This window comes from Monopterus albus, unplaced genomic scaffold (assembly GCF_001952655.1).
Source record: "Monopterus albus unplaced genomic scaffold, M_albus_1.0 scaffold220.1, whole genome shotgun sequence".
NCBI classification, from domain to species: Eukaryota; Metazoa; Chordata; class Actinopteri; order Synbranchiformes; family Synbranchidae; genus Monopterus; species Monopterus albus.
Window position 1 is genome coordinate 333,163 of NW_018128100.1, and position 24,246 is coordinate 357,408.

The following is a 24,246-nucleotide window of genomic DNA, read 5'->3' on the forward strand; positions in this document are numbered from 1 at the left end:
TCTTGTTGCTTTTCTTCTTTTGTCTTTCCTCTATCCACTCACCCCAACCGGTTGAGGCAGAAGGCCGCCCACCAAGAGCTGGGGTCTGTCGGAGGTTTCTTCCGTTAAAGGGAGTTTTTCCTCCCCACTGTCGCCAAGTGCTTGCTCAAGGGGGATTTGTTGGGTTTTCCCTATGTAATAATATTGATAACAGTAAGGTCTAGACCTTACTTTGTAAAGTGTCCTGAGATGACTTTTGTTGTGATTTGGCGCTATACAAATAAAATTTGATTTGATTTGATTTGAACTGGATTTCTTTCAGGGTAAAGTACAACGAGTCTTGCTCTTCCAGAAAGGTTTGATCAAGCATCATCACACCCGTTAAAATCTCCAGAGAGAAGAAAAGTTCTCCTCGGAACTCACATACCTTGAGAACCTTTACCTTCACCGCCGCTGTACTCTGATCTGTCTCTGCCCTTAGGCCTCAGCTCAATCTCTCCATAGACTGCCATTATAAATGCATCACTGTGTTCCAGTGGAAGCTCCTGATGACAGTTTCTGTAATTTAGTATGATGTTAGCCCTGGCTTGGTTGAGCCAGACTAAACTCTGGCTGAGTTTCACTTGGCTCTCTGCAGTGAGAGCAGTTCCATGGTTCGACTCTCACATGTCTGCTGTCAAAGATTTGTAGTCATTGTGTTTTAATATTATTGTTGTAATATTTATGAGCAGAAAATGCATTTTAAAGGTTAGATTACGTGATGTGAGGCTTGACTTATCAAATATACATTACAAAGTCAAGTCTTTGGATTTTACAGTCATTTTAGGACAAATTTTGCTCTTTGTGTTGCTGCCCAGGCTCAGTGAGCGTATCCTGCCCAGAGGTCGTCAGGAAACTGTTGAATTTTGTTATACATTTTCAAATTTTGCTTGCGTGAGACATTTCATGCATCAGTTATCAATGTCTCCATCTCTATTGGTCACTAAAGGTCTGCAGAAATAAAAGTCTTCTCTGAGACCCCTTATGGGACAGTCCAAGCTTATTCGTCTCTCATGAGTCATTTCTTAAATCAGCGACAGTGGCTGACCACTAACCACTTGAGATTCCTTGCTGTTCAGGAGCTAAATGGCTTGTAAAAATGTAAAGTGATGAAACGTGATCGAACTGTAAAATGAGCAGCGGTCAGCCCTCTTTCACCCTCACAATATCCTGCCCCCGTCCCTCTTTTCACTCCCAGCCCCCCACTCTCCTCTCAGAGTTTATGAGGGAAGTGACTTCATGCTCATTCCATCTGAAAGGCATGTGAGACTTGGCCGCTGTTCGGCTGCTTGTCGGGACTGATGTCAGCTTTCTGGACTGGTCACTGCAGATTAGAGCTCATGCACAAACCACCAGGAGTTTAAAATCCTGCCATGTCTCAGCCCATGAGTTTCCCCTGATGATTGACGAGGAATGTCTTGACATTTTGGGTTAAAAAGCCGCTCTGGGTAGGATTTTTATGTTGGGCTGAAATCAGAGGAGCGCCCCATCCAGAGATAGTTTATTTTAATGTATCATAATTTAACATTTTGTCTTAGTTTTGGAAATGATCAATCAAAGCTTATCCAAGAAATTCATGACAGTTTCTTAAAGAGGAGCAAACATGCGTTGAATCTCTTAACAGCTTTACTGAAGTGGGTCCAAATGTGTGAATGCTGATAGACATCTTAATATGAACAGGCTACTTAAGAACTGCAGTGTAAGTGGCAGTGGATAAAAGCATTTGTCAGATGTTATGATTTTGATTACAAAGCCCAGCACTGATGACAGGATCTGAGACGTGAAAATAAAATGATAACAGACTTTCCCCCAAAACAATGACATCATAAAGACACTTGCTTCCACACTAAAGCTATTTTGGTCCTTTTAAAAAACATTTTCAACCAATTCTGCCTCCAAAAATATAAAGTTTACTATTAAAACATTCAGTGAAATATGTTTGGAAGGAAACGCCACTCATCACAGTGTTTCCTCCAGTCCACAAAGAGCCACAGAAAAGACCATAACTTTAGAGATAATACATGTTTAATATTTAACCATGTGCACAATACTTTCCTAACTTTAACCAAGTTGCCTAAACATAACCGTAAGAACGTTAATCATGCTTTAGTTGGCAAACGCGGACACTTTCTGAGCAGATGTTTTTGCAGTCAAACATTTTACAGATACGTTCATAATCAGTGCAGTAAATTTGAAGATGTTTCATATTGTTGCTTTAAAAACACAATTCAGATGACCATTTGTTTCATTCAGAATGCCCTGCTGTTAGAAATTAGTAGGATATAAGGAAACAGGATTGACTTTTGTGGGATCTTACCCCCCAGCAGGTTCATTCAAAGTGTTTAAACCAGACTATAGCAACAGTTTTGATGATGTGCACCGAACACGTGCAGGATGACAAGTGCCAATTAGGACCCTTCTATTTCTGATATTGCTATTACGTGCTAAAGATGGTAACATGAGCCTGCAGTGGTATTCACATCCTAAGTGTCACTATTTCAAGCATGGGTGCTTGATAGACTGATATCAGTCCAGCACTGTACAGTAGATTTCAGCCTGTGAGGTGAAGTGGTTTTCCACAGAACGACACGCTGGTGCAACAAGACTCTACATGACTCTACTGCGCTGCAGTTTACACTCTGACATCTATTTTGCTGCCATCATTCAATGTGCAGCTGCATGTGCACATAAGGCCTTCACCAGAGGCATCAAAGCTCAGGAAATGCACTTTGACCAGTGCCAACCTGGATCCTCATTATGTTGTCTGAGCTTGACAGGCCTCTGAACTGCATGTGTGACTTCACCCTGACCTGAGAAGGTGAGGTCACACCAGGCGAGAACGTACTGGATGCCCATGTGTCAGTTTTTGTTCTTGGTTTAAATTTTTTAAAGCGACTATATTTTATATTTTCATGACACTTTGAAAACAATGTAAGAAAATGAAAGGGGTCGCTCATACCCACTGTCTACTATCCGCTGAGCAGCAAAGATACGATTAGCAGTGGAGCATTTAGCAGCTAAAGAGTCAGATGTTTTCCCGGTGGTGACCAATATATTCCCTCTCTTTAAGCTCTGCTATTCAAAATAATAATAATGTTGCTCCAAAGCTGCTCAATGCGTAAATAATCAGCTGTTTGCTCCAGCATATCAATTCAGTATAAAGGTGATGATACTTCCACAAATGGCCAAAAAAAAAGCCTGTCACATGGACAAGAATATACTATAAATATAATGTGAAAGTTCCTCTTGTTTATTGTAAGAGGGGCCATTGTAAATGTAACCATAACAGATATAATCAGGGCCCTGAGAAACTGAAGTTGGTTTATTTACTGTCTCGCCATGTTGATTCAAGAAGATTTAGAAGACGTGCAGTGCCCAGAGTTACTGTGGAAGAACCAGGTTTCCTCCTCAGCCCTGAACATAACATGACTGTAATCACAGAGATGACTTCTGCACAGTGTCCTCCACGGCCTGCAGCAGATGCTGCCCTCAGGTTTTTCTCACCACTGGCTCAGGTTGATAACAGTAAATCTCCAAACACATACAGTTGAGCTCACAGAGCAGATAAATTAAATTGAAATAAAAAGCACCTCCCCTACAGTAACTGTTTGGATGGATAACCTGAATATGTTTGGCACATCAGATGAAACATACTGTATAATAACCTCTGAGTATTTTGTTGCTGGAGGAGCAGGAGAATTCAGCTGAAACAAACTTCTGAATCCCAGCAAACACATATAAGATCATTTAGGTCTGAAAAAGATGTTTTTACACACAATATGGAATGTGTTGAAAAATGTATTAACATGATATATTGTATATAGATATGTAGATTTTTTTACACCATATAGTTCCTCTTAAAGTCAAATAAATCTGATATATAAGGCTTTATTTTGCAGTTGAGCTAGTTAACCTGCTGTTACTGCTACTACTACTTTAGAAAACACTCAGCATCATAGCCATCCAATGGTAGACAGGATCAATTCCACGGAGTAATGAATCTGATACATGCATCTCTACCAGAGTCTACCATTAGAAACATCATTTGAACATGACTTTTTCTTGCTGAAAAAGGAAAACATTTTAAAAACAGAAAGCCTGATTTAGGTTTCCATTTCCTTACAGGACTCTCAATGTGGGTATGAAAAGAGACTTTGTCATCAACCAGAGCCAGGAGGAGAATAAAGGTCTTTGAACCAGTGAAGCATTAAGTGAAAAGCCTCTAAGGAATAATGAGATCTAGGATTGAATCAATAGCTCTTAGAAACCTAATGAATCATGATCAGACTCTGAAAAGTTTAAGTATGAATTAATGACAGCAGTGGATTTGTCTTGGCTCTCCTGGAAATGCCCCCTGTATGTGAAGCCCTCCCACAGTGTAGATGACTGACTGGATTACTTCCCCCCTCATGGTGATTTACAATCACAAAGCAGACCTTTTTAAACTTCTTCACAACACTGATCATTTCCTTATATAGTCATATCTGAATATAAACCATATTGCACATGAAAAAATGCAAACACAAAAGCTGGATTGAGTTTGAACAGCTGCCATCACTAGCATAGCAGAATACAGGGAGCCACGGTCATATTACTGTGAAGTCATTTATATTGGAAGCTATATGAATCATTACAATTAAAGGCTCCGCTTGAAATTATTAACAATAGAAATAAAAGGAAGTCACATTTTTAAAATATACATGCAAAGCCAGGCAGTGTGTCTGCTGCCTTTAAGAATGTCACAAAGGGCCACTTACAGTATAAATGTTTATGATAAAAAGCCAGTTTTAAGAAATACAGAGAAACCCAGTGGATGTTTAGTTAAAGGGTTCCAGTACAGGGATTAGCCATATGTGACCTCTGTTTAGCTAACAACCGTTGAGGTGTTTTAAACCAGCCCAATAAATAGTCAGTGGCTGTTTATTTATAGCAAGTGTTGTTGTTGTTGTTGTTGTTCTTGTGGAGTGTGAGAGCTGTGATGTAAAATGGAGGTACAGGCATCCATGGGATTGCTGATGGCTGACTAAGTGATAGCCCTGGAGTTTCTCCTTGTTGGACTGTGGACACAAGTGAGGAGATCCTAAAAATACCAGTTTTAAATTTCAGTGAACAAACAGCTGCGACTGCCGCACAGGGGACCAGCACACAGACGGGGCAGACATCAGAACAAACCCCTTTCAAACTGAATTTATTCCTCTAGTGGGATCATTTCAAGATTATCTATAGTCAGTTTTTTGTCCTTCACCCTGTGGAGACTTTTTTGTTTTCCTTTGGGTTTGTCCTGCTCAACGTCCACGTCTGTTACAGTCCTGTAATTCTTCAGTGGTAAAACATGGCCTCTGTAAAAGTCACAAGCAAAGTAAATATTGCACTTCCAGCTCCCCCTGTGGTGTTAATCCTGTCAGAATGCAGCTAAAAACAGCATTTTATAGCACAATCTCATGCTATGTTAGCAAAGCCCTAAGTAAGCGATGGCTGGGCCATGCTAACATTAGCAGGGTAACACATGTTTACAGTTTTTTATAATATTGTATTCGTGTCATATTGTTTGAGTTGATTGAGAAAAACAGTTCACATCAGCCTTTGATAAACAGTGATGAATCCATCTTCCTCTTGGTGAAAATAAGAAGCTGGCAGGTTGCTGGCAGAATGATAGTGAATGCACCACTGCTGGCAGTTACATCCAAATAAAATCCAACAATGACACTGTTCAGCTCATTATATAGAAACTATACACTGACTGTATCTGACCACTCTTGGTAAAAAACTTCTACAGTAACACAACAAGAACAAGTTGTGTGACTATATACTAGGTAGCGTTCAAACTGAGCACAATAAGCACGAGCAATGCATAAACACTCCCAAGTTGGAAGAAAGCAAAAAGGTAACTCTAGTGTTAGCATTAATGTTAGCATAATAAGCATTATCATGAGGCCACATTATATTGTACAGACTATAATTATGACCTACTCACATTAACCTCAGTTGTTTTAACAGATTTTAGAACAAATTTTCATGCACGCAGACTTTTCATCAGGGCACGGTGTACTTTAGAGACACTTGTAGGGTCAGTCCTGTGACCACTAGGACACCCTGCTGCCATCATACTTCTAACACCACTTATCCACTGTAGGTCTCGTGTGTCGGCCACAGCTGTCTGAGGTTTTATTCAGACTGATTTTAAACCAGAGGGACCAGTTTAGCCTCATCACAGCTTGGTGGATTCTATCTCCATTTGTTCCAGGAGTTTGACACATACAGTAGAAGTCAACAATCATAACATGAGGGTCTCTTTCACTGCCTGCATTACAGTGTAAACAACTTTTTTAAGAATACACATTTACAGACAGTTCTCGTAAAATACACTAGAACTATTTCCAGACAATACTATTGGTAGTAGAGATAAATAAATAAATAATTGTTAAAGTTTATCATTATTCATTGCTGACATTGTGAGTTTATAGTTATGATCAGACATTTTTATATGACTTCATACAATGTTTTGGTGATGGTTAAACCCTCCAAGTAGAACCTCATCAATGGTCGACTGTTCCTCGCTGCTAAGGTCACTCTGTGGAATGACTTTTGTGAAGGCACAGGGTTCAGTTTACTCGTCTGGGACTCCATATGACACCAAGCCGCCATGTGGACCTGCAAACCCCTTGATGTAACACTTGGCAACAGAAGCTACACAGCCTGTAAACAAACTGCCTCTATTTACAGACCTTATACTAACTGTTTACTCGCTGTTCAGGATCACTTAAATGTTCCTACTAATTCCAAAATGTCAACGTTCATGCTGTTTAAAGCTTTTTGTCGTCAGGTCGTCCGCCCTGCCCAAGCTCTTGATCACAAATCTCTGAAATGCCTTGAGGGAATTTGTTCAGATTTGGTATAAACGTCCAGTTGGGCTCAAGGATGAGCAGATTAGATTTTGGTGGTTAAAGGTCAGAGGTCACTGTATGCTCACATGTGGTTGGCGGAGACACACAGCCGTGAAGCATTGTAGCTGATCAGTGGTTTTTGCTGACAAAAATAGAAACTTCATATAGGTTGTTTTTTAAGCATAGCATTGATTTTTCCAAAATCTTGCCTGCCAACAGAACACAGCCATGGGTTGTAATAAGCTGCTTGTACAGGCGGCCTGCTGGGTTTTTTTAACGGGAGGACAGTGTTTTATATGAATGTACCGTTTTGACACATCACACACAGAAGTAATGAACTGTAGTCCAGTTAAAGATTCTTAAATACTGGTGCTTTGTATGTTTCAGCCCATTAAGTACAACAACACATTTTACATACCTGCCTCACAGTTTTACACTTTTACCTTCCAGGCGACTCTTGGTGCCAGTTAATATCCATACACAATGACATATCAGCTTGCAGAAGCTGAAATCTGACAGCTGAGATATATGATCCATCACTGTGTATATTTCATCACCTTCATTTTCTTTTCAGAGCCAAAGCTACAGTATCATCATATGGTAATGTGCTTTGTGGGGAATTCAAGAACAGTGAAAATCTGAGACTCCCTTGCCTGTAAGCATTGTGTTACTGTAATATGTTGCTGGAACATTAAGCCAGGGAGAGAAATGATAATAATATGGGGGGTTGTGGGAAGGATGATGCAGAGCTTGTTTTTGTTCTGCCTTGAAAATGTTGCCTAGAAATCCTGAAGCGTCTGTAAACACCAACAGGCAAAGTTTCCACAGTAAGACCCTTATTTGAACTGTCATACTACACAACAAAAACATAACTGTGACAACATGATGAAATGTTCATTGTGATGGATTACCTACACCAAGTTACATTTAGGTCTGTGCAAGGTGGTTTGAATAGTGAACTGGAACCAAACTATTAGCTCTGGAGGGGAGACAGTGATCTAAACACTTACACTATGGATAGGAAACATCTGGTTTTCCTGGATCACTGTTTCATCCATTACGCCCCTTCTCACAGGAGGTGAAAGATGAGATCCAGGAGCCGCACTATGGAGGGTCCAGATGATGGACACATCCAGCCCCCTAAAGGCTTCATCAAGCAGGATGAGGTGAACGCACCAGAGCCGATGAAGAGGAAGATGAAAGTCCAGCAGGAGGAGAAGGACGGGAGGACAGGCGTATCGGGGACAACGAGGAAACCTCAGAAACCAGCAGAGAGAAGGAAGATGCCAGATCTGTCCAGGAAGGACCTGGTTCATCTGCTGGGAATCATGGAAGGAGAGATTCAGGTGTGCATTAGACTCCTGGTGACAGGATGTTGACTAGTCTGAGTCCTATCAACCTTACATTACTTTAATGACGGATCAGGGATTTTGGACCAGGCCAGGTTATGGTTCTGGTGTTAAACACATCAACCTAAGAAATAACACAGTATTTTTAAAGTTTGATTCATTAGCAAACATGTTCAGAGCCCTATACATAACAACATGAGACGCATCCTTCATGGTCTGGCTAGTTTATGGCTGCTAATTTAAGATAATCTTAGCAAACTGTCCATACATACAGTATTTCTGTATAAACTGACATTACTCAGTCAGTTCTGCCCTTTACCATTATCCTGTAATGCTCCTTGTGTCCATAGTGACTGTTACATAGGCTCACTTTAAAGCTGCATTAATAACATTTTAGAATAACAGTGAGCTGACAGAACTGCATTGCTTTTTACACAAGCAGCACACAGAGATCAAAATGATCACTCCCATATTCACTCTATTTATCTGTGGTTTGGTCTCAATCAACTCCTGGGAGAAATATCTGGTTGTTTACTCGGCTTTCTTCTCCAGCTAGTCTCTGACTGTGTCTTTCTGCTGTTTGCTGCTGAGCGGGTTGGGGACAGAAACTTTATCAGAGCTTGTCTGATGAAAACAGCTGCTTCCTGCTGCTTGCTGCTGGAAACCAAAGTGCTAAAACTGTCAGCTAAAGGAGGCTAAAAGGCTCAGTTGTGCTGCTGGTTTGTCACTATAAGAGACATGTAGTTACATGTGATGTGATCCATCATAGAAAATAATAGTTGTTTGTGTGGAGTCTAATCTATGAGCACAACTCTTAATCAGCACCTGTGCATGATAGTAACCACTTCTACTTTAACTAAACTGCCTAAAGCTGCTCCAGAGTTGGTCATAACTGAGTTTAAAACATGGACTGGGACTCTCTGTTCTCCAATGGGAACAAGGCATTTCACTGAAAATAGCATACATACTGGGAAGTGATTTTCAAAAGGCAGAAATTTTAGAAGTTGTTTAGTAATAGCTAAAGTCACTGCCTTGATCAATAAACAGTGTTTCGCATTTTAATTGAGCAGCTTGTGTAGGTGTGTTCTCATCAGAGGCAAAGCTGGGGAATCAAGGAGATTTGTTGATTGAGGTTACTCATCCAGCAGCCTTGTTACCATGACAGCTGAAGATGAAGGAAGCTGAAAATGGTCTTTTTCAGAAACACCCAGTTCATCTGCTTATTAGAAGCTGCCTTAGGGAAAACCATAAACACCACGGCATTTGTCATCAGTGCTGAGACTTACTGATGTTTCACAGCGTGTGATGGGTTAGTTTTTGACAATAACCCTTGCTGCTGCTGGGTTCCACTCTGATAATGATTTTCTAATGGAGGCACATTTATGAACTCGTCTCCAGAGAGGCAGGATGCTGCTGCTTCGCCCTCCGTTTCCATCCTACTCTTCTGCTGAGACGTGCTGAATATTTTCCATTAGCAATGGGACAGAAAAATACCCAGCACAGAGCGACATTTCACACAGGAAGAGCTGTTTTTGTCCTGCGTTGTTTCACACGAGGGCTTTCAAATTCACTGACATGTAAAAAGAAACAGACTCTAGTTGAGAGTATCATAACAGGGTCATAATGACTGTAATCCCCAAGCTGTCAAAAGGGCAACAAGGAAAATACATGTATTTGTCAATACCATTTAAGGGAAAGGAGGATTCGCTGCAGCATGATTTTAAAGGATAAGTGGGATGATATTTTATATTTTTTATTGTCAAACAAATCAGATTTTCCCAAATATTGAGGATTTGCGGGGCTTTTTATATGGTGGTGGTATTTGTGAGATAAAGCCCTAAAAGGTTTCTTTAGTCTAAACAGTTGAAGCAGACCATCGAACCTTCACCTGTTTCAAACAAATCACGGTTTTGTCCTGTTTGACATCTCTGTGCATGAATTTGTGTCATGGCCATGTGGTGTGAAATGAGATATTATGCAGGTTAGAATGGGGGAAACAGCGCTCTCTGCTGGTGAAGCCTGGAACAAACAGAAGACATACATATGGTATCTGTGGATGTGAAGAGTTGTGAGAGGAACAGAGAGGGCAGAGTAAATCTTTTGTGTCTCCAAAGGGGCAGTTTGTCCTGCAGAGAGCACTCTGTGAAACAGGATACACAGAAAACCCAACACATTATCATTAATGAATTATTTCTCACCAGCACTGAGGACAGGACATAAGTCTTAAAACCAGGGAGCACCAGACCCAGCAGACACATGTCACATTTGATGGAATAAAGACCTCGCATATCTATTTGTGTCACCTCTCAGAAGATGAAGCCCCCTTTTTGTAGAAGCAAGTTAAACTCCTAATGTCTCCTCAGGCCAGAGAGGACATCATCGGCCTGCTGAAGTCAGAGAGGACCAGACCGGACACTCTGGAGGCTCATTATGGTTCAGCTGTCCCCATCAAACCCCTGCAGGCCCTGCAGAGAGACGGGCTGCTCACCCAGAGCGGCAGCAGTGCTGATGACGTCTATGAGAAGCCCATAGCCAAAGTGAGTAATGAATGTACAGAAGGGGGTCGGGTTAGGGACTGGACTGACTTAAAGACTGGCACAGCAACAAGTTATAGAGAAACATTTTTAAATGGATGTGGCTTGCAGATGTTGGAATTTGAGAGAACAAACTATGGGTTCTATACTTCCCACAAAAACTTTGAAGCTGCATTAACCCAGATTCTCCACAGTGTGTGATGAACCCAGTGACAGTGGGACAGGATGTGGTGTCTCTCAGCTACACCCCAGTGGCTGAACCAGCGGCTGCCAGAGTGAAGAGGTGGCATCTTTAGCACAGAGAGAGTGGGACAAAGAAAGAGCAACAACCAGGGTTAACATGGGTTTGGCTGTTTGGCATGGAGAGGGTTAAAAGCAGCCAGAGGACTCAGTCTGGATTCGATTTGAGTTTTAGTGCCACAATTCGGTTCAGAATAGGTTCTCGATTCAAAATGATTTAATTCAGTAAAAGTAATAAAAAGATGGGCCCTATACTTAGGCTCTTACTCCAGTACACTGTGTATCACTGCTTCCTCCCGCTGAGCAGCAAATGAAACCTAACATTAAAACAGACAGCTAAGCCGACTGGTTCTGCTGAGACATGTTATCAAAACAGACAGAAAAGAAGCAGAAGAGATCTTTTTAAAGTTGATTATGTGAGTTAAAAAGTGTGATTTGAACTCTAACTTAGAGTATGTGTTACATAAAAGTGTTACTTCATAAATCAAAGTGTGATTTACTGACCAACGTTGCTTCATACTCTGATTTAATGTCATTTTAGAGGCAATTATTGGACTTTTTATTGGACTGCATACTTTTTATTGCACTACATTTATTTGATCAATTTAGTTACTTTTCAGAATCAGAATCCCAATGGGGATCAGTAACGTCTCATGACTATACTGTTTTCTGTTTTATTCATCTGATTCTGAAAAGTAAGAACAGTAAAAGATACAAAAGGTATAATATTTGTCTCTGAACTGAAGTCTAAACATTGATGGTACATTTATGGCAGAGTTCATGCAAGAGAAGAAATTAGAGCCTATAATCATGTTTTTCTATGTGTTCAATGGCAGCAGATTTTACTGTAAACTATAATTTACTGTGTTCAGTGAAGTTTGCAGTAAAAAGGCTGAACAAATGTGTAGTGTGCATGAAACTACTCAAGTAAAAGTCATAATTGTGTGGACAGACTCATTGTTCACCCACAGTCACAGTATCACTATAGGCATAGCTAATACACGGTTGGCAGAAGAGGTGTCCAAGTGTAAGTTGTTGATAATAATGAGTGTTGACGTGTTTCCGTCAGCTGGACCGTCTGGAGGACAAACAGAAGGAGACGTACAGACGGATGTTAGAGCAGCTGCTGCTGGCTGAGAAATGTCACCGCCGCACTGTCATGGACCTGGACAGTGAGAAGCGGAAACATGTTGACTTCATGAACAAGAGTGACGACTTCACCAACCTGCTGGAGCAGGAGAGGGAGAGGTGAGGCCACAGTTTGTGTGTTTCCATGAGTCTTGTCCTGACTACAAACTAATACAAACAGATGGGGGTCACAGATTAAAATAAAAACCACCACCCAGCGTCCAGCAGGGCCTCATCAGGGCCGTGTCTCCAAAGTAAGGTCAGGTCTCCTCTGTCAGAGGAGGAAACCTCCTCCTTCCAAACCAGATCCCCCCACTGTGTCCGACCCACTGCGTCCGACCCACTGTGTCCGACCCACTGTGTCCGACCCACTGTCGTCCTCATGAAGCCATTCAGTGACCTAGAGCTGAAGCCATGAGTCAGTTAACTGGTAGAAAATGAACCTCAGCTATTTAGAAGCAACAGTCACCGACATGTTCTGGTTCCACCTTCTTTAATGTGAGGAGCTGATGCTTTTCTTTGTCAGACATGAGAATCAGCTGAGTCTCTGTGGGTCTGTTGGTTGGACACAACAAGACATGTGAAGACGCCACCTTTGGCTCTGGAGAGTCACAGTGGGACTTTTTCCCCAGTGTCTGACATTCTGGGGATAAACAGATCAATCAGATCATCAGGACGATGATCAGCTGATTGATCAGTGACCCTGCTGGTTGTGTCTCCACTCAGTCAGGAGGCTCCTCTCATCTGTCACCTATGTGTACTTTTTATTACTCAAAGTAACATATTTGATTTGGTGATTTATGAGTCAGTGTTGGTGTAAAAACACCTCTGCAATAAATTTATTAAGATGATAAAGTTCAGTTTTAAATTGAAGGAGTTATAGAGAGGTTATATCGTGTGGTGTCTGGTTCTCACTGATGAGCTGCACCACTGAGATATTTTAATTTGAACCTCTCCAAATCCTGCTCTCAGTTCTGTCTGACACCACATTCCTGTCGGCTGCAGTCAGCGTGCAGGTTCACTGCAGGTGATCTCATGAATGGGCTGACCCTGAACACGCAGAGGGTGACATCATTCCCAACAGAGATCCTGCTGCATGGCTAGAGCCTCTGTTTGCATAACAACAGTCATGGGCAAATACAACACATGAAAGCTTTTGGGTGTTTTTGTTCTTGGAAACCTACTGCAAAAAGTACCATCAGTACTCTGGTAATACTAAAGTGACATTTTATATGAAGAACAATCAAGTGAAATGTGTAGAAATTCTTCTTTGTGCTAAAATAAAAGATTTAGCTCAAAACAATTGGGCAGAAAATCTGTTGTCGCAGGTTTAAAACCATGTTTTTGGTGCCATAAAATACAAAGACTGTACATTTCTTTCTGATAATCAGTCTTAGCAGCATTACATCTCTTTCACCTGGAATCACCACTTGCCTCTGCTGACTGGTCAGATTCATGGGAATGGGAGAGATGTGAGGTCACTGTGACTTTGACCTTTGACTGTTAAAATCTAACCACTTCATCTGTGAGTCCAGGTGGTCATTTGTGGTATATCTGAAGAAATGTCAGAGATAGCATGTAAACAAGAGCGGATGGACGGACAGCCTGTAGACACACAGTACTGCCTCTGGCTGCTGCTGTCGCTGGCGCCAAGACATCAGAAATGTTTGCTGCTGTAAGGTAGAGCTATTTAAACAACATCAACATCTCAGATTTGTGAGGGTTTTTCCTAATGGACAGTAACTTCCACCATGAGGCCCCCGGTCCCGTCTGGTATGGGTTTATGTGGTGTGAGAAGTTAAGATTTAAACTAGTAAATCATGTCTTTCTCCAGAAAAATGTAGGTTTGTTTCTCTGTAATTTCACAGTGGTGGACAGTTCTGGCTCATGTTAAAATGTGCCTCCTCTGGGTCAGCGTGTTCTTGTTGATTCATCTGTTCTGGATGTTATTAAGGATGGTAATTACTGTGACTATAATTAGCTTCAGATCAGCAACTCCTGGCCTGATATGTTTGCTGTGGGCTCGGTGTAATGAGTGTTTGGGGCGTTCTTCTCCCTGTCTGACTGGCGTCTGTCAGCACTGAGCCTAAGAATAGACTGGAACAGAGAGCAGCTTCTGCAGAGCCACTGAGGATGGGGTGCCTGAACCCTGGGAGGAAAGAGGAGCAATCTGAGAAATATGTCCTTAAAAGCTGTACTTTGTGCAAATTTTATGTTCAAATCTGGCAAATGGAAATAAATCAACACACTAAATCCAGTTTGCGCGGTTTGGTGGTGAACTCTTGATTAGAAATGTTAATAATGAAAAAATGTGCCATATATAAGAGAGGAAAACGGGGCTATATATAGGCACAAGTATCGAGAAGATGAAGGTAAGAGAAGTGTGTCCCCCTCCTAACTGAGACCCCACAGTATCACTATAGTACAATAATTTGTCAGAGGGTGTCTGGTGGAAAAGTCCAGACAAGAGTGCACCACCCAACCGCGCAAATTGGATTTAGTGTGTTGATTTATTTCCATTTGCCTGATGGAAGTTACTGCAACAGCTAGCATGCTAAGCTAAGATAAGCTATAAATGTGGTAATTAGGTGGAGCAGTGCTGTGAGTGAAATATTAACAGCAACATGCTAGTGTGCTCACAAAGACAATGCTAACCTGCTGATGTTTAGCATGTCTGGTAGTTAGTACTAAACACAAAGTACAGTTGAGGCTGATGGAAAAATGCATTGGTTTTGCATGTGCAGCTCAATGATGCTGTTAGATGAAACATCAAGGAACTGCAAAGTCTGTAGGGCTGTTGTCCTCTGGGCAAAGTTGATGTGTGTTCAAAATATCATGGCAATCTATTTAATATTTCTGAGATATTTCAGCCTTGACCGGTGCCGGTTTGTTTTCCACAGTAACCATTCACTGAGCTGCAGTGGAGGGGGGGGGTTGTGAGGAGGAAGTGGACAAGGAGTTAATGGAGATATTTTTATTTTGCTGCTCTTGCAGACATTTTGGGAAAGAGCCTCAGTAAAAAGACTTTTATGTTGTACGGTAAAGAAGAGTTTCATTGTGTTCTCCTCAATGTCCCCATCACAATGTGATCGGCTTGATTCCTTCATTTTCCAAACTACAAGCCTTGTCACAATATCTGAGAGGCTTTTATCTGGTGAGGGTTTAAGTGTGTGCAGCAGAAGATGCAATTTCTTCTGACATCTCCAAAATTACAGACACCCAACAAAAGTACAAGTATCTAAGCCATAAAATGCAGCAATTACTGCACAAAGTGCTCGATTGTCCTGGGGATATTTATGCATTTGGAATAATGAAGAGCAGTGATGGAACATCTTTGAATCTTGAATCTCATTTTTGGCTCATTTATGAGCCTCTGTAATGCAAACCACCCCCCTCCCCCCCCCCTTCTGTCTGAAAACGTGATCTCACACACATAGTTTAGCCAACTCCGTGTACATGATACAGGGGGATTATTGTGGGAAAGGCTGTGCAAGTGTGGCATTGTCCCCCCCAGAACAAAAACTCTGGGTTGCATTGTCACCTTGTTTCTATGGAAACGCTGCTGGGCTCGAGGACAGGAGACAGCTAGGATTGGAGCAACATTTTAGGAACACCGTCAAGAACAAAAATGTTTGAACTTAGAAGTGGTTTTGTGTGCTTTGTCATACCTGGTGTGAAACACCTCCTCCTCTGTGTCCACATACGGGCAGCGCCTCTGTGCACCATATATGGAGGGGTGGATGACATCACCAGCCAGCAGAGCGGTGGCGTTTAGCACAACATCCACCTCGTTCATTGTCCACTGATGACATGTTTGGATTATGGTGGCTAATCTCCGCAGTCGGGCCCCCTCCTTCCTTCCCACTCTGACCCTGTGAGACTCAGAGGCAGCAGCAGTTTGGCTCCTGTACAGCCTCAAAAAACACACTCAGACATGGATCAACCTGCCCTGCATCTCAGCTTGTTGGTAAGTTGAGCTGAGTTTTGGGAAAAGACGTTTCTGACGCAGGAGAAATAGACTGAAGATTTTTGTGTAGGAGTTGGGGAGTTGGTTCTTAATATGGACTTTCAGATCTCTCGTTGTGCAGTGTTGAGACCTATTTGTGTATTCGAGTGTGTGATGTCACTGTGCATGCTCCATTTGATGGGAAACAGATTCTGTCTCAGACTCACGCAGAGAAGAGTTAAACATCTACCAACAGGACACTAACTCAGGCAGGTTCTCGGAGGTTTGTTAGTAGCTCTGCAGCGCCTCTTGTTATCATTTTGTCCCAGCTGTTTGGTGTGTTGATGTGTGTAAGGATTCTCAGTCATCCAGGTGCCGTAATAAGATATTCAGAAGTTGCACAGTAGGTCAGGGCAACTCAGTTTGTTATTTTTCTTGTTTGTTTTCTGAAGGTGTGCTCAGACAGGACATGAGGCAGATTTGAGAGGCAGCACTGTTGCACATTACACAGAGAAAGCAAGTGATTACATAGAAATTCACCCAAAGTGATGTAAACTGAATTGAGAGTTCAGGATTGGGGTCAGCTGCACTGAAACCATCCTTTGTTAAAAATTTGTTAAAAATCCTCTGTTTAATATTTACACAACTATTCACATCTCATATTTGTCCATTTCTTAGACTCAAAAGGCTGTTGGAGCAGGAAAAGGCCTACCAGGCTCGTAAGGACAAGGACCACAGCAGGAGACTGGAGAAGGTCAGAGCAGAACTGGTGAAGCTCAAGTCTTTTGCCCTAATGTTGGTGGACGAGCGGCAGCTGCACATTGAGCAGATTGACCAGCTGAGCCCGAAGGTTCAGGACCTCACTCAGAAGCTGCAGGAAAAAGAGCATCGATTGGTGGCTGTCACCGACGCTGCCAAGGAGGACGGCCAGAAGGTCCTCAAGTTGGAGGCCGAGCTGGAGCACAGAGCAGTCAAGTTTGCACAGGAGCATGAGGAGATGGCCAACAAGCTGGCTAAACAAGAGTCTGAAAGCCGGCAGCTCAGGCTGAAGCTGGCAGGACTGGCAAACAAGATTGAGGAGCTGGAGGAGAGCAATAAAGTGCTGCAGAAATCAGAGGAGGACCTGCAGGAGCTCAGGGAGAAGATCAGCAAAGGAGAGTGCGGGAACTCGTCTCTCATGGCCGAGCTTGAGAAACTGCGGAAGAAAGTGCTGGAGATGGAGGGAAAGGATGAGGAAATAACCAAAACAGAAACTCAGTGTCGGGAGCTGAGGAAGAAGCTGCTGGATGAGGAGAACCATGGCAAGGAGCTCAGGTTGCAGGTGGAAAAACTGCAGAAGAGGATGGCTGAACTGGAAAAGCTGGAGGGGGTTTTCAGCAAGAGCAAAACAGAGTGCTCTCAGCTTCATACCAACCTGGAAAAGGAGAGACATGTCGTGAAAGATCTGGCTTGTGAGCTGGAGACACTGAAAACCCGGCTGAAGGAACTAGAGTCATCAGAGTCAAAATCTGAAAGGGCAGAAATGATTCTCAAAGACGACCTCATGAAGTTGAAGTCCTTTACAGTCATGCTGGTAGATGAAAGAAAAAACACGGCAGAGAGACTTAAACAGGAAGAGCAAAAGAGTGATGATTTAAGTAAGATGTTCAAAGCAGAGCAAGGGAAGGTTACAGAGGTTACAGAGAAGCTGATTGAGGAGAGCAAAAAACTTCTCAAATTCAAGTCAGAGATGGAGTTTAAAGTGGCAACTCTCACTAAAGAGAAAGAGGAGCTAAGAACTAAACTTGCAAGTGAAGAGGAAAAGTGTAGGAAACTCAATAACAAGGTAAGTGGGATGAAAATCAGAATGGACGGACTAGAGGAGACAGAGAGAGAGATGCAGAGAAAGTGGGCCAACGAGGACAGTAACAGAAATCCAGATGAAGACAATAAAATAAAAGAGCTTACGCTAGAAATTGAAAGACTTAAGAGCAGGCTCAAACAACTGGAGGTGGTGGAGGGAGATTTAATGAAAACAGAGGATGAGTATGACCTGCTGGAGAAGAAATTTAGGACAGAGCAGGACAAAGCAAATGCCCTTTCTAAGCTCCTGGAAGAGATGAAAAGTCAGATCGCCAGAAACAAAGCAATAGAGAGAGGTGAGGTCACAAACCCCGAGACCGAGTTACGAATCCGCTGCAGGATGGAGGAGGCTAAAACCAGAGAGCTGCAGGCTGATGTCCAAGCCCTGAAGGAGAAAATCCATGAACTGATGAACAAGGAGGACCAGCTCTCCCAGCTGCAGGTGGATTATTCTGTCCTCCAGCAGAGATTCATGGAGGAGGAAGAGAAGAAGAACAGCATGAGTCAAGAAGTGGACAATCTTACTAAGGAACTGGAAGCCACCAAGTGCTACAGTCGGGCTTTGAGGCCTAGTATGAATGGTAGAAGGATGGTCGACGTCCCGGTTACCTCCACAGCAGTGCAAACAGATGTGATAGTCAGCGAACCTGGTGAGGACGAGACGGCAGCAGGCTTCATCCGACAATCAGTTCTTGAAGAACACCACTTAATGAGCAATCTAAGACAACAGGGTCTTAAGAAGGCAGCGGTTCTTGAACGATACCCTCCAGCATCCACAGACCTTGGGGTGAGAAAATCCTGGATACCCTGGATGAAAAAGAAAGAGGCCATCACACTCATGCAAACCCCTCCTGACAAGACCTATGGGGCTTCCTTGCACCATCCACCTGAAATGACCATGTCCCAGAAGCCATGTCAGCCACTACACATCCGAGTGACCCCGGATCATGAGAACAGCACCGCCACCTTGGAGATCACCAGCCCTCAAGCTGAGGATTTCTTCTCCAGCACCACCATCATCCCCACTCTTGGTTTCCAGAAACCACGAATCACAATAGTCCCTAAGCCCACAACTGTGATGTCAAAGAGCAAAGCCTGTGACATGAGGGGAGGACTTGATCGAGCCAAGTCTCCAGTCACAATAACCACTATCTCCAGGGCCAAGAGTGTGGAGAAGGCCAATGGCAACGGCTCTGGTAGCCGTCAGTCTCCCGTGTCCATCATCACAGTCAGCACGACTCCTGTGGCTGAAGCATGTGCTTCATCTGAGCCTCATGAAATGACTGCGAGTCGCACTGTGATCAAGGTGACCCCAGAGATGCAGCCTGGGTCCGCACCTGTCCGGAAATACAACAGTAATAGCAACATCATCACAACAGAGGACAACAAGATCCATATCCACCTGGGTCCACAGTATAAAAGGCCTGCTGAGAGATGCAGCAGCCCAGTGGTGACGCTCCGAGCTCATGCTTTGAGCTCAGAAAGCAGAGAAGCATTGACAGGAACAGTACTCCGCTCCCCACGCCAGCCCTCAGTGGGGAAGACCACTCCAAGCAAAATGACAAGCAGCATAACAATCACGCCCATCACCTCTGCAGCCTCCAAGCCCACACAGTCTCTGGTGAGAGCTTTGAGATCACTGCATCCTGTGCCCTCTATCTGTTGTTCTGTTTGAATGTTCTGACTCCACAAGCATAGACTCAACTCATAGAGATGACATTTCCCTTTTGTCTAAAAGCAAAAATATCTGAGTGCTGTCTAATGTTTTACATTGCAGTTACTTCTGAAATGTTTCAAAATGAAATCAGGTGGTGCGCGCTCCCTAGATAGCACTCTCTCCAGGTACACACATGATCTCGCTGATATGAACTAACACTTTAATGATCTGGCATGACTTAGATCCCACCCTAGAGAGACCTTTCTACAGGCCTCGTGTTTACCGCCATCACCAACTGACAAATTTCCTCCTCTTAACCAAAGAGTGACCAGTTTGGATGTTTCACTTTGCACAAATTTAATGATAAGCAACACTGTTAAAACTCCTTTCATGTGAGAAAACCTAATGCCAGTTAATATGTAAAAGTGTCATCCCTAGTTAACCCCAACACGCTGGTGAAAATGGCCCCAGTAAGCGTTTTGTGTGATTTTATATTTTCAGATTTAGCTTATTGGTCCTCCATTGTTGTCCATAAACTATTAAACACACCCACACTGCTGTACCAGGTGACAGGTTTTCTATGTTAGGAGAAAATGTGATGCTTGTTCATTTTCAGCAAACAGCTCCTTAAAATGTGAGGCACAAGAAGCTGGCAGAGTAGTGTAAACAGAGCAGAGATCAGCGACTCTTTCTTTCTTCTTAAAGATTTGAGAATAGTCAGTACTGAACTTGCATATTGTGGACCATTTCCAGCAACCCTGTTGGGGGGGGGCCTGACACCCAGGTAAAGAACCAGAGTAACAAAAGTAACAAAAAGCACAAGCTACTCTGTCTGGCGAAGGCCCCGTCCATCAGCTTCAGTGCCATTAAAGTCAAAAGTAGATTTCCTACCATCAGGTGAACTTGTTCATCCCATAATGAATTCTTTGAGCGGCTTGGAGTTCGGTGACATGGTGATACAGCAGGGCTACACAAATCCATGCTTACTGGGGAGTTCACCTTTTGTAGCGTGTGTTTCCTGCTTTAAAAAGGAGTGATATAAAGTTAACAACAATCTGGAGAGAAATTAGTCTCAGTTGTAGTGATGTGTGTGTTATGTGACCTACAAGTAAAACCGAGATTTAAACATGCGTGTGAAGATTTGTGAGGACTTTTTCAGGCAGAGCGAAAAAGCTGGGTGTCCAGAATCACGTGTTTAACAATCTGTAAATAAAAACACAAATAGTTGATGTAGTTGCCATGTATTTATTCTAACAGGCCATTTGTTTGTTTGACAATGTGTTTGTGAACACCATAAATTAGTCACAAATCCTTTATTTATAGATCATGTAACACACATTTGTCACCATTACTGACAGATTTTTCCTTTGGCTTTCTGTGTTTCTGTGATCCAAATCCTCTCCTCTGTCTTGTGTTTATTTTCCCAGCCCGGCTCGGATGTGCTGTCAGCTCGGAGCGCGGCCACGCGGATCCCTGTGTCAAAAGGTATGAAACCGAGCAGCAAGGCGGTTCTGGGCCTGTTGGCAGTGACCAGGCTTGAGCCGCGGGCCGAGAGCCAGTCGATGAAAATCGAGCTGAGGAAGTCAACAATGTGTAGCTCGGCCTCTGCAGCAGGAGGCAAGAGCTGAGGGCCAAACACACTGCGATGGCAAAGACTCATTGTGGACGTGACACGATTGAGTTTGTCATCGAATGTGCTGCCAGACGTGCAGAGCGCACACATAACTGGGACTGTGCGCATGGCGCTGCCTTTTACAGCAGCTCAGCTTTCCAAACACTATTTTATTTAATTCAGAGTTTGCAACCTCACACGTGACCAGGAAAGATTTCACGTAATTTATAGTGCAGGTTGTTGAGGTGTTGTGTTTATGCACCTGTGTTTGCACGTGGAACTCTGCTGACTTTGATCAATTCCATCCTGGTGATATTTAATCTTATCATTCACATTTTCCACAGCATGTGTTTATTTCACCACAGCTCACAGAGGTTTCCAGTCACTGAAGCACTGTGGATTATGAATTGTCATCATTTGTGACAGGCACCAAAATAAAACTTTTTTTTTCTGAGCCATATGTAGCTTTGCTTTGTGGCTTTAATTTTGTGTGTGTGTGTGCGTTTGAGCTTTGTGTGACTTAAAGACAACCAACCAGGAAACCTACGTAACATTAACCCATGCTGCTAAATGAAACACAACTGAACAGCCATTAAAAAAACTAATTTTCAGAGCTCACACGTCTGAGATGTTTCCATGACTTGTGTTCATACATAGAAGTATAGATCTTGTTGTATAAATAATGACAAAAATTACACAATAAATAACAAAAAAAACATGATATGTTTAAAGTAAAAAGTAGGTCAAAGGTTGTCAGTGGATTGTTCAGAACAGAGGTTTTCAAACAGCTGGGGAGACGACGCATGCACATATTTTTAGGTTCACACTTTTTGATAATATTATCTGAAAGCATCCATTGTAAAATAAACACTTTTACATATTTCTGTGGTTACAGTGTATATTACTGTATTTATTAAATGTTTTGAGCAATACAGTTCACATCACATCATGGACAAGTACAAAAATTCAAAGTGATTAAAGAAAAAAAGGGATACACACATTTAGACATTTTTGCTAATGTCTTAAAAATCAGAAACTGAAATCTCTCATTTACAAAAGTATTCACACCCTTTGCTGTGGTGCCAAAATGATGGTACCATGATTATAGCTAATGTTTCATTTGTAAATAAATAAAGAGTATAACAATAAAGTGTGCAAAAAGTGAAAGGGGTGAAAACTGAAGTTGTTTAGAAATACTGTCTCCTTACAGCTCTGCTGCTGGTTAGTATTGGTTAATTTCTGACAGCCAAAGCTCCGCCAATCAACATTTTATATACTTTGATTAAATGTAAAATACAATAATTCAATTCTTTGGCCAGTTTTCACATATTCTGAGGTGGTGCAGGGATTTTTGTCATATTTCCTGTGGTTCATTCTCAGTGTGCTCATCAACAGCACATGTTTTTAATCGAACAAACTGACAAAGCCACCGTCCACGACCAGCTCAGCAACAAGCAGACAGTTAGAGAGCATGACTAGTGAACAGACAGGAGCATTTAGCAGCTGAAAACAGAGTGAATACTAGAGGCATGAACAAAACTGTAATGGGACGACCGTGTTGCTCTGCTGGTTGTGGAAGTAGGAAACTCTTTGCTAACCTTGCAGTCATACTTAATAAGGTGATAATATGTCAGAGCTGTTGTCTGTCAGCTTGTTGTAGAGTTCTTCTGCCCCCTAGTGGCCAATAATTAATGTCAAATAATTAACAACAATATTTTTTGTTCACTTCAAGTTCTAAAATGGAGTTTAGGCAAGCCAGCTAATGTATTAACACAAAAATAAACGTGACTGTTGAGTCAAAATGAGACGAAAGTGTGACCTTTTATTTTCTGCCACAGGTTCACTGATGGACTTCACCTCAAACAGCCGCCGTTGAGCTGTGAAGTGATGAGAAGAGGTGTCTGCCAGGAGACGCTCTGCTTTCAGAAGACTCCTGGTTAAAGCTCTTGGATGAACAGTGAAATGCCATTTCACTCTAGGTTACATGCAACAGCTAACAGATACAAGCCACATGACAGGTTCACGCTACCTGTCAGTGAAATTGTGGCCTTACAGCAAAGCCATCATTTCTGTGTTTCACTTTCTCTGTGTTTTTTAAAATAAAAAATATATCATTTTTATAGATAGGTCTGCACATTACATTGCCATGGATGTGTTCAAATGTGCCTTTGAGCTTGTGTTTTGCTTAAATTTGGTCCTAAACAGTTAGTTTGACAGTGAAACTGGTTTGAAGCGGAAGCTGGTGATTTCCTTAGGTTTAATAAAAGTTGCAATATCATGTATTTGGTGGCAGGCTAATCAATTTGGTAAAGTGCTTTGCGTTGATCAAAACAGTTGCTCTCACTTGTACTACTGTTTTTTTTTCACATTAATATTAATTTTAACTCTGCATCATAAACATCCATGTGATCACAGGGTTGGTGGTTCGATTCCCGTTCTTCCCGGTCCACATGTCCAAGTGTCCTTGGGCCCGTGCAGGACCACTCTGCTGCCACTGGTGTGTGAGTGGGTGAATCTGTAAAGCGCTTTGTCCAGGTATGGTAGAAAAGCGCTACATAAGTGCAGTCCATCTATCATTTATTTAAATCACACAGAAATGATGATGCATACGTGACCTTTTCTGAATAAACAATGACCATATGTACTCTGATCTGTCCACTTGTGGTTTCACCTGATAAACTATAATAAATACAGCTAACACTTAAATTAAAGACTACTTTAGCAGCTGTCATTCATTGCTTCTTCCTGCTCACTTGAGACAGACAGTAGAATAAAGAGTTTAACCTGTGATGAATTCAAGTATTTAATGTATCCTCGTAAATCCGAGATTTATCATACATGATTCCAGTTGGATATACAAAGTTTACCCTCTAGAAAAGTAACTTTGTGGATGTTTTGTGTGTCTGTGGTGGTTTTGCTTTTTTATGGCACGATAAGGCTGTTTTGCATCCTTTTGAGGTCATATTGTGTCTCACTGTGGTTAAACTGCAGCTTTGGGATCATTTTGTGTTCCTTTCTTTGACATTTTTTCAGGGG

At 42.3% G+C, this 24,246-nt stretch overlaps 1 protein-coding gene across 4 annotated transcripts in view; it reads left to right on the plus strand.

Annotated features, from left to right (window-relative positions):
* filip1b (filamin A interacting protein 1b) overlaps window positions 1-23,875 on the plus strand; it is a 38,283-nt gene extending 14,408 nt beyond the window's left edge. The window contains exons 3-8 of one of the 4 annotated variants that reach the window (XM_020619464.1): window positions 7,978-8,248; window positions 10,615-10,788; window positions 12,095-12,273; window positions 16,778-19,562; window positions 21,026-21,083; window positions 23,049-23,875. In XM_020619464.1, the coding sequence (XP_020475120.1) occupies window positions 7,988-8,248; window positions 10,615-10,788; window positions 12,095-12,273; window positions 16,778-19,562; window positions 21,026-21,083; window positions 23,049-23,086 (3,495 nt within the window). In that variant the 5' untranslated portion in view covers window positions 7,978-7,987 and the 3' untranslated portion in view covers window positions 23,087-23,875. Of the gene's footprint in view, window positions 1-7,977; window positions 8,249-10,614; window positions 10,789-12,094; window positions 12,274-13,618; window positions 13,834-15,934; window positions 16,121-16,777; window positions 19,563-21,025; window positions 21,793-23,048 lie in introns of those variants that run through there. The other 3 variants (XM_020619463.1, XM_020619465.1, XM_020619466.1) reach the window with 3 other exon arrangements.
* The last annotated feature ends 371 nt before the right edge of the window (window positions 23,876-24,246 follow it).